Genomic DNA, 10,828 nt, shown 5'->3' with positions numbered 1-10,828 from the left:
AAAAAATATTGAGATTCGAAATATTTGAATCACTATTCACAAACGTGAACTTTCAACTTTGAAATCAAAGATAGAGAATAGTTAGGCCTTATAAGGTGGAAATTGGAATAATGAATTAGATGGTCCAAGAAGGGCATTACAATGCTTTTGAGTCTTGAGCATGACGTTCATTCATCATTCAACAATAACCTTTGCTCCAATTGCGCAATGATTGATACTATATACTCCCTCCGATCCTTTAATTTAGTCCCATTTCCTTGGGCACACATATTAAGGATTGTGTGGGGTCCATGTAAAAGGTGGTAGTTGGGTATTTTTAAGTAAGGGTATTTAAGGGTTTACGGGGGTAAATTCGTAATTACGTGTGTAAACTAAGGGTATTTAAGTAAAAAAGGATTGCCAAAAATAGAAATGGGACTAATTCAAAGGTTTTGCCAAATAAAGAAATGGGACTAAATTAAAAGATCGGAGGGAGTATTTGTTTATCAATTTAGTTGGCTCAGTTGGTAAGAAACAATTACTTTTTCTTGTTAAGTTATGAAGAACAATATTGGAAAAATGAGAAGTATGTAACTGCCTTGATAAATGATTTTTAATGTTATATGTAATCCTAATGCACCTAATAGGTAATCGAAGCCGACCCTACCTAAACTTTTTATACCATGAAAAAACTAATTATGCGAAGAAGTGACCATTGGTCTTAAAGGCATGCCTGGTCTGAATTGATAATCGGAAATTGCTCTATCTAAACTTTTCTTTCTCCCAAATATAAATAAGCAAAGTCTAATTAACGTACCCTTTATATTTTTCTTCCTCCAAAAGAAAAATAAGCAAATATATTATACATATAAAAAAAAATTATTCAACTTCTTTAGCAATAAATTGTTTACCTTCACTATGTTTGCTATTACTAGTCTACTACTACAAATACAAAGGCTCTTCTATAGGCTTATTTGTGTTGCCATTACAATTTTTATCAAATGTTTTGTTAGACTATTTACACTCAAATTCTTCGATAATGAGTAAATAGTAGATAAAGGCATAGATTCCAAGCAAAACCATATAACATACACCATGGTGTGTTTGGTGAACGGAATTTGTATTGGTTTTTTTTAGCTTTTTCCATAAAAGTTGGTTAGTTAATGAGAAAAAAATATTTGATATTTAATAAATGACTTTTTAGCCGTTTGATAAGTTAACTATTAAGTCAAAATGAAAATTTTCCTTCTAATAGTAGTTCAATATTCATTTCATATGTACCTGAAAAGTTTTTTTATCAAAAACTTTTATTAATAGTTGACTTGAGAAAAACTAAAAGTTAAAAGTCAATGAAAAAGTGAAAAAAATGAATTTCAAACATCAGAACTATTGTTCAGTTAGGTCATGTTTAGTTCACCTTAAAAAAATAATCAATAAAAATCAATTTTAGTTGCAAAAATCAGATACAATTAACAAAAATAAATTATAATCTATTAAAAAATATTTTAAATTGTACAACTAAACTGTAATTTATACCTAAAAATTAATTATAGTCATTAAAAATCAATTTTAATCAATAAGAATTAATTTTAATTAGTAAAAATTAATTATAATAAATAATAAACAATTTTATTCGGTAAAAATAAGTTAAATTGGTAAATCTAGATGAACTAGTCTTATTCGAATAGGGGATACCGTGATAGTTTGCGGTCAAGCCATATGCACATACAAGTCACTAACTCCATTAACAGGAGAACTTCAAAGAGAGTCGAAAATGGCGGGACTTTCAACATCTCACATAAACCCTAATCCTAACGTTAAACTTACTCTTAGACACCAAATTTGCAGCTCATTCAACAAACAAAATCAGTTATTCTCCATTTCACCTTCTTCGATTAAATTTAGATGCAAAAAAGGGGGAAATTTAGGGTTGAGTGCAGTTTGTGGCTCATATAATTTCGACGTAGTAGTCGTTGGAGCTGGAATAATTGGATTAAGTATTGCTAGAGATCTTCTTCTTCGTTCCAATCTCTCTGTCGCTGTTGTCGATGCATCCGTTCCTTGCTCCGGTGCTACTGGTGCTGGTATAATTCTTTTTAGTTAATTCTTAGTTTGATTTGTTTTGTCTATGCTAGATCAGTAGATTGCGTACTTGTGTAGTGTTGGCTTAACACTTGAATTACTGGACTATCATTCTTATGTATGTGTTTTATGTTAAGGAATTGGAATTCAATATTGTTAGGGTTTACAATTAAATGAATTGGGCCTAGATTCTCCATGTTTTGTTGTGTATCAAGTGTATGATTTTGGTAGTAATGTAATTTAACTTTAGTTAGTTTCAATGTTGTTGGTAATAACTTGGAATGTGTATAATAATACGCTTGTTATAGTTTGAACGGGAGAGTTATTCCTATAAAGCTTCTAATAAGGTGAGAGAGCCAATTTGATCTATAATTCCCTTGTTAACTGCCCATACAGGATACAGCCAAGATGGTATAACAAGCGTACAAATCCTATACTTTACAATGGCCTCAAAGGCATTATATTCGACCTCCATAGAGCCTAACGTCCTCGTTGGTCACAGTTGGCTTGCCCAGACTACTACTTTGATATAGGACAATTTGATTGCTAAACACTTTAACCTTTAGGTCAGCTGTTGCTGAAAACTTTTCGTAGTCCCAACCCTTTTTCCATGCCAGTTTCCATGTCCATTTGACAACAATATCAAATCAGTAATGATGCTATACATTGTTATTTTATATATTTGGGACTGATGGAGTGATTTTATTCAACATATTTGCAGCTTGACATTTGATTGATTGCAGGACAGGGCTACTTATGGATGGTGCATAAAACACCTGGTACTGGTGTATGGAATCTTGCACTGAGAAGCCAAAAGATGTGGCAATCGTTGGCGGACAGCGTACAGAATGACGGCTCTGATCCCTCAGAAGCATTGGGTTGGAGGGAAACAGGTGCTTAAATTATTATCATTATATGCGTATATAGGCCATATATTAGAGAAATTGCAAACTTTTGTTCAATTTTAAGTGTCTAAGTAAAGTGAGCTTATTTTCTTCAAGAATATTCGATGCATAATAGTGCTTCAACCTTTTTGTTGCCAGCATTGTGAATATACATTTGTATAACCTTGAAGCAGAATAGTAAGATTGTTTTTATAATTAATAACTCGTACAGGAGTTTATCCCATATTTCAATATAAGAGACACTAAGATAAGCATAGTTGGAGCCTCCAGCTAAAATGAATGTATTATGGAAGCTTTTTAAGCTCCTGTAGCTGATGTCTGTGAATCTATTGGCTTTTCATGTCTCTCTTTTGAGTAATGTTTCCCATAAATGGCTGGAATAAAAATACTGTCTTGACTTGTCTGTTTATGTAGGAAGCTTGTTAATTGGTAGGACAGAAGATCAAGTTAAGCAATTGAAAAGCCGGGTGCAGCAATTATCTGCAGCTGGGATAAGGGCAGAGTATTTGTCAGACAAAGATCTGAATATTAGGGAACCCGAACTTGAAATTAACCCACATAGTGGGGCTGCCTTTCTGCCCAATGATTGCCAATTAGATGCTTATCGTACAATGGCATTTATAGAAAAGGTTGTGGCTTTGTGCTCTAGTCCACTTAAATCTTGAGTAGGATCTCCTACTTCTTTTTATTATGCTATGTTTAATGACATCTATTGTACGTTTTGTGTCCAGGGTAACAGACTCTTTACATCACAAGGTAGATATGCAGAGTTCTATCATGATCCAGCAGTATGCTTGATAAGGTTTGTGAGTTTCCACCTTTGCATACTTAGGAACTGCAAATTAGTGACAACGCAAACGGAAAAGCATTAACTAGTACATTCTATCTTATTTCAGATCAAATGGAAAAGGAAAGATTGATGGTATCAAGACTCAAAAGAACACTTTATATGGTCGAAAAGCCGTTATAATTGCCGCAGGTTGTTGGACAGGATCTTTGATGGACAAGTTACTACAGGAGTCAGATATTGCGTTACATGTTCCCATTCAACCTCGGAAGGTGAGGATTATCAAAGTTTAGAAAAAAATGAGAGAGATAAGCTTGTTGCAATAGCATGATAAACTAATTCAATTAAATAATCTAGAGCATTAATGTAACGAAATTTCGGCCATGGAGTTGGACATTTACACTGTATCACAAATTGCTTTAAGGATTTCTTTTTTCTCGATGAATTTTACTGGTATTCTCCTGTAATCCACTTCATGAGTACCAAAGAATCAAACTCATATATCCTGCGATTTTGTTTACTGCATGATTTTTTTATTCATGTTTCTAGGGTATGCTGCTGGCCATAGAGAACTTCCATTACCTTAGACTTAAGCACGGTGTTATGGAAGCTGGTTATGTCGAGCATCAAAAATCTGTCATAAGTGCGTCAGAACAGGTTGCCGAAGATGAAAGCTTGTCTATTTCAATGACAGCAACTAGAGATGCAAGTGGGAATCTTTTGATTGGTAACATTTTCATTCTTAAGCTCATTTATGACACTTTTTCATGTCTTATGCTTGCTGTTCTACCCAAAATGTTTTAAATATGTGCTATGTTCTCATGTTCCCATCATCTATTGTATTACAACTTCAGGAAGCAGCCGTCAGTTTGCTGGATTTAACACTGAAATGAATGCATTCATTGTTAATCGCATATGGGAACGTGCTCAAGAGTTTTTCCCTGCACTAAAAGAATTCTCAGTCGAAACATTGAGTGAACAGATGAATGTTAGAATAGGTTTACGCCCTTACAGTAAGTTACCTTCAGAAAGAAACCAGATTAGCATTTTCCTAGCAGATCTGGTACTAATATGCTTGTGTCAATTTCAGTGCCTGATGGCAAACCAGTTATCGGTACAGTTCCCGGTGTGTCTAACCTATTCCTTGCAAGTGGGCATGAAGGAGGAGGCCTTAGCATGGTAACACTCTGCGTCATCTTTTCCTTCAAATACTGATAGAATTATAGAAACTGACAATTTTACTGTATAAATTCTGATTGCCAGGCTCTCGGAACAGCTGAAATGATCACCGACATGATCTTGGATAACCCTTTGCAACTTGATTGTAAGCCTTTTGCGGTTGAAGGTCGATGTTGCTGATAAGCTGAAATGGTCAGAACTCAGGCGTCCGTTCACTGCAAGTCAGGGAGGCATCGTTTGTGCATTTCAGGTACATACTTCGATTTTGAGGGTTCAGATTGTGATAGAGTCTCTTGATCTCACAACTTATAAATTATAATAAAGCTGGAATGATTTACTCTATTTTCTCTTTTTAGATTGACTTCTTACTTTCTTTGAGAGTTGTTCTTAGAATACTCGTATGAGTCTACGACCATTGAAGACTTGCTATGCCCGTAGGTGGGATTGTTAATGAGCCAACTTGGATCGCAAAACTATTTGAGCTTGACTCGAGATTTTAGAGCCGAATACATCTAAGTTCTGCTCGAGAAACTTGTGAAAAAGACTTGAAATGCTTTTTATTCATATTGCTTTTGGATATAATAAAAAAAAAATCGTTAGAGTTAGCGCACAATATTAATAAAAAATAATATATATATATATATATATATATATATATATATATATATATATATATATATATATATATATATATATATATATATATAAAGATTCATCACTCCTATTTTAGTTTTATTATTATTAAAATGTAGTTAGTACAAAATAGTCTCAATTTTTATAATAAATTATTTCAAGAGATTGCCTCATACTTGTTCTATAAGGCTGTTATAAGGTACAGGGCCGTCTTAATCAACTTAAAAAGGCCCTGGTGGTCTAATCTTAAAATTAGCCCCCCAACAAAAAAACAGAAATTAAAAATATATTTCAAAAACTCTTATTTTAATACTAACCTTCTACTTGAAATTTGTCAAAAAACACCAACATTTACTTGTTCTTTTATCACAAATTCATGTTAAAAAACGTCAACATTTACTTGTTTTTTTATCACAAATTTGTCAAGTGATCCTATTTGAGATTGAATTAACTCTTCTAATTTTTTCCTTTTCTTACGCTTTGCATATCTAGATTTTTGCCTTTGACTTTTGGAGGCATTATTTAAGAAACAACAAATAATTAAAAAAATAAAAAAGGATTGATGCAACCTTGTAATTGTAATTGATCTCAAAAGTCAAATCCCCAGATTGTATTTTATAATAGAACTATAGAATAATAGAGCATAGAAACCTGCATTTGACAAAATATTACATTAAATAAATGAACAAGAAATACAAATAAAACAAATAAAATTAAATTGCATACAATATTTAAATAAAAAAAAAAATCAAAAGAATTTTGTTTTTCTTTTTCAATTCCTTCTTCTGGGTTGTGGTTTTTTTTATTATTCATATTATTTTAGTTGAAAATAAAAATTAAAAAAAATTCAAAATTACTTACTTTTAATGATGAAATAAAAAAAATAAAAAAAATCAAGATTACTGATTTATAATGGTGAAACTCGAAAAAATGAAAACTAAAATATTTACTTACTCAGTACTAGATCCCGTGTGAAATTAACCAGAAATTTGTGCATCAATGAAGTTTTTGCTTAACAAAATAACAATGGTGCTTGATAATTGATGGAAATTTGATAACCATTGAAGAGGAAAAAGGTAACTGAGGAAAGTAATGTGTGAGTACAATAACTTTTTTTTTTTTAATTATTTATTTAGAATTCCAATGATCAAAGTTACTTTTTTTCATTGGTAAGGAAATATTACTCCCTAATTTCTGTTTGTTTCCACGGGTTTTTACTCTTTCCCATTTACAATGACATGAAATAATTATTTGCTATATTGGGCTTACATGTTTACATTTTTTGGGATCAAAATTTTCATATTTTTGGGCCCTGTGCAAAAGACCTGTTTGCCCTTGTTAATAACCGGGCCTGATAAGGTAACAAACTTATGCTTTAAAACAACCATTTCATGTTTACTTAAGATGAGTTAGGATATTCCTCTAAGTATTGTCCAAAATAAATAACTATCAATAAAAAAGAGAATGATAAGTTACCGTACTTGTAATGTTTAAAAGAGAGTGATAATTTGAAAATTAAGGTCATTAGTGCAAAATATTAGAGTTTTTTTAACTCTATTTTTATTAATAGGTTAGGTACTTGTAACGTATAATGAGAATCGATAATTAGAAAATTAAGGTCATTAGTGCAAAATAAATAAATAAGATAATTTTTCAATAAATAAATAAATTAAGAGAAACAATTTCCATTTTGTAATTAAAAATTAAGATAAAACATATATGTAGTGAATTCACCATCAGTCCATCACAAAGGTGAATAAAGTTGACATTGAGACTGAGGTCTTAGGGCCGAGATGATATTTGGGCTTTAGTACCATTTTGTTCCAAATGAAATTAGGGTTTTGTATCCCAAAAAAATCCACTAATTCCTGAAAAAAATTAGGGTTTTGGCTCATCGTCTTTATAATTCCTCGATTCCATTTCTGCAGCTTATCTCCTTCCCTCTTCTCTCAATTCTTCCTCCAAATCTGGTAATTTTTCTATTCTGTTCTAATCAACTACTCATCTAAATTCATAAATTCATATCAGAGAAGTATGATAGCTTCTTGTTTGGATTTCGAGTATATCAACAATTCATACAATTTTCTTAAATCGGAGCCTTACGAATTTGAAATTTTCAGTATCACTCACCTGATTTTGATTAGTCTTTGATATATCATCTTAATAGAAAGCAAGGTAGCTTCTTGTTTGGATTTCGATTATCATCAACAGTCCATACAATTTTTCCTTAATTGGAGCCTTGCGAAATTGAAATTTCCAGTATCACTCGCCTGATTTTGATTATTCTTTGATATTTCAGGCCCTTTTAATACTGGAACAGTTTTTTCTTAATTATAATTGAAAATCATTAGCAAACGCACTCTGTCCCAAAATTATGTCAGTATTTTGAGGCAATTTCTTCGTTTGCGAGATTAATGAATTCATTCAGATTCCAATTAACTCGCCAATGTGTTCTTCCATCCATGGATCATGTTGGCACATGGTTGGATTACATTCTTATTCATAAATTTTTTGTATGGTTTTAGATTTTGATTTCATATGATTATCATGATATATTAATTATATTTTGAACTTTAATGGAGTATTTATACTTTTTACTTACTGATTTGAAGTTAAAAATGATGGGAAAATGACAATTTTTCCTAATTCTAATTCGCAATTCTTCTAAATGATTTGAAATTATTTTATTTCTTATCTTTTTTTTGGTTATTTTTTGATATATTTCGTCTCATTTTAATTTAAAAAAAAAAGTTTATGAAAATTTGCTTTAAAATGAATCAAACCAAATTGACTTTAGTAAGTTTTTGTGTATTTATAATAATAAATAAAATCAGTTTCAAAAATACATGATGAATACTCTATAATAGAAGATAAAATTAATCAATAAATATTTAGAGATTCTTATGCAAATGTATTATCTAAAAAATTGTAGATAAACTTATAATGGCGAATAAGTCCAAACAAAAGCTAATAGGTTCATATTAATTATATATTCATATTTGATCAAGTTTAGATTCAAGTAAGACATTAAACGAGCTTAAAGAATGAGGGAGTAACTTATAATGAGGATGATAAATATATAAAATAAAATTTATTAATGGAAGTAAGAAAGAGTAAACCATTATCAATTAGCAAATATATAAAAATATAACCAACTAAAACGAACAAAATTACAAAAATTGGGCTAGAAACTATGTATAAGTTACAAGTTACAACTTATAAATATATATTTCCTTGCTAAAAAGTAATACTAGTAAGATGAGCTTGCTATCATCACACATTTCCGTATGAAGAAGTTTTTGGTGTAATATAGCAATTAAAAACAGAGAATAATATATAAATTGAAACACGTATATGTTAAGTTGATTCTAATAATACCATATATTGTGTTGATCATATAAAATTAAAATGAAGTTCTTTTTTAGGGAATATGAAGCCTTATTTTTTGCATTTATAAAAAATCATTTCTTTAATTATCTTGCTGGTGTATCAACTTGTCAATTCTTTGTAATTAACTTTTAATGTCGACCTTGGACAAAATAGCTATTCTTTGAGGGACTAAAAGTCTAAAAAAAGAGCATTTTAGATATTGGTTCTGAATAATTTAAGTTAAAAACTTGTGAAACATGCAACGAAGACCAAGTAGACCTAATGTTATGGTCACCATGAATTAACAATAAGCTTTCCACGACAAAAAACGCGCTAATTCCAACTAACAAAATACTTCTATGTACTTTTTTAGCCTTTAAATGATTAGTGGAGACAATTATACATCCAACTAATTTTTCTATATATATTATAAACCAATAATTTTACCGAATTCTAGCATAATTTGCATCCAAATTTTGAGGAGTTTAATTTTTTTCATTCATTTTCATTTCATCTGAAGATTTTTTATCATACAAAATCTTCTATCTAATTACTTATTGTTATTTTCTTATATTATGTCAATACATTAATTATTCAATTCGAACAAATAAAATTAAATTTATCGGAGATATATAATCAAATTTCTTGTTCTATGGATCAAGCGGAGCTTAAAAGAGTGTTTCAGATGTTCGATAGGAATGGAGATGGGAAGATCACCAAAAAGGAGTTGAATGACTCCTTGCAAAATTTGGGGATATACATCCCAGATAAAGAGTTAAGTCAGATGATTGAAAAAATCGACCTGAATAAGGATGGTTTTGTTGATATGGAAGAGTTTGGAGCATTGTACAAAACAATTATGAATGAAAGGGATGAGGAGGAAGATATGAGAGAGGCATTCAATGTGTTTGATCAAAATGGTGATGGATTTATCACCGTTGAAGAATTAAGATCCGTTTTACAATCATTAGGTTTGAAGCAAGGAAGAACAATTGATGATTGTAAGAAAATGATTAGCAAGGTTGATGTTGATGGGGATGGAATGGTTGATTATAAAGAGTTTAAGCAAATGATGAAAGGTGGTGGATTTGCTTCTTTAGGTTCATAGAAAAATTAGTTTACATCGACATTGTCTAAAATCAAATTATTATGTTTAAAGAAATTATTTTTTCATAAAAGGGAAAAAAAAATTAGTAATTTTAAGCGAAATGAATGAGTAATCACAATCAAAAGAAGGCTATATCATGATCAAGATCTAAAAAGAAATGTATTCTTTAATCTGAGAGAATACATGGGAAGAGATAACTCCTAAGGCCTCTCATTTGTTTGAATTCATGTGTGGAAAATTTATTTGTTTTGATTCTTTTGAATAACTTGATTTCCAATGATGAGGTTTTTGTTCACATTTGAGATTTATACGTAGAAGAGCCAAATTTGTCTAATTTTTTGATATATTTAAAAACATTATTGATTTTAGAATAAGTTATGTTTCATGTCGTCTTTTATTGTTGCCCATGGTTATTGTATTCTTTGTTAAACAATTAAAATTATTATATGTACTATCTATAGTCATAAAGAATGATTTTTTGCTTTTAATCTTTTATTTCTGGCAAGGAATGAAAATTTATGATTAAACATAAAAAATCATAATGATAAAACAACTATTAATAGATAATTTCCAAATAAATCTATCAACAACATCCATTTTCAAATAATTCAACCAAATCTTATCAACACCAATGTTTAATTAAACAACCTAATCAACTTTAAATGCATTGCAAATGTAACAATGAAAATTTTATCTTTTTTTAGAATGAGATGAGTTTATTAGACCAAAGCCAATGACGATCAAAATGATCACCAAAATATAAATCATCTTATGCTTGAAAATATT

The 10,828-nt window shown here is 30.3% G+C and overlaps 2 protein-coding genes across 4 annotated transcripts; both read left to right on the top strand.

The window, feature by feature from the left end:
• The first annotated feature begins 1,673 nt into the window (after nt 1-1,673).
• Nucleotides 1,674-5,545, top strand: LOC130800218 (uncharacterized). 3 transcript variants are annotated; one of them, XR_009039385.1, is made up of 10 exons: nt 1,674-2,063; nt 2,805-2,954; nt 3,381-3,595; nt 3,698-3,768; nt 3,863-4,025; nt 4,303-4,480; nt 4,608-4,766; nt 4,844-4,932; nt 5,017-5,182; nt 5,289-5,545. XR_009039385.1 is itself a non-coding variant. In XM_057663658.1 (9 exons), exons 1-9 carry the CDS (start codon nt 1,754-1,756, stop codon nt 5,110-5,112), a joined length of 1,431 nt encoding a protein of 476 aa, XP_057519641.1. In that variant the 5' UTR covers nt 1,674-1,753; the 3' UTR covers nt 5,113-5,545. The 3 variants fall into 3 exon arrangements, 2 of the variants coding, with proteins under 2 accessions (XP_057519641.1, XP_057519642.1); XM_057663658.1 differs by having other exon boundaries at nt 5,017-5,545; XM_057663659.1 differs by having other exon boundaries at nt 1,890-2,063; nt 2,810-2,954; nt 5,017-5,538.
• A 111-nt stretch (nt 5,546-5,656) lies between these two features.
• Nucleotides 5,657-10,446, top strand: LOC130800217 (calmodulin-like protein 3). The gene has a single exon (XM_057663657.1). The coding sequence runs from the start codon at nt 9,587-9,589 to the stop codon at nt 10,040-10,042; it is 456 nt and encodes a 151-aa protein (XP_057519640.1). The 5' UTR covers nt 5,657-9,586; the 3' UTR covers nt 10,043-10,446.
• The last annotated feature ends 382 nt before the right edge of the window (nt 10,447-10,828 follow it).

The sequence above is a fragment of the Amaranthus tricolor genome, chromosome 14, assembly GCF_026212465.1.
Source record: "Amaranthus tricolor cultivar Red isolate AtriRed21 chromosome 14, ASM2621246v1, whole genome shotgun sequence".
In the NCBI taxonomy this organism is placed as follows: Eukaryota; Viridiplantae; Streptophyta; class Magnoliopsida; order Caryophyllales; family Amaranthaceae; genus Amaranthus; species Amaranthus tricolor.
The sequence above is the reverse complement of the archived record's forward strand: the minus strand, read 5'-3'. Positions and strand labels throughout refer to the sequence as shown.

Coding starts and splice junctions, on each gene's coding strand:
- LOC130800218 (XM_057663658.1), top strand. CDS start 1,754: ATGGCGGGACTTTCAACATCTCACATAAACCCTAATCCTAACGTTAAA. Junction 3,596..3,697: donor CAATGGCATTTATAGAAAAG/GTTGTGGCTTTG, acceptor TTTTGTGTCCAG/GGTAACAGACTCTTTACATC. Junction 4,767..4,843: donor AATAGGTTTACGCCCTTACA/GTAAGTTACCTT, acceptor TGTCAATTTCAG/TGCCTGATGGCAAACCAGTT.
- LOC130800217 (XM_057663657.1), top strand. CDS start 9,587: ATGGATCAAGCGGAGCTTAAAAGAGTGTTTCAGATGTTCGATAGGAAT.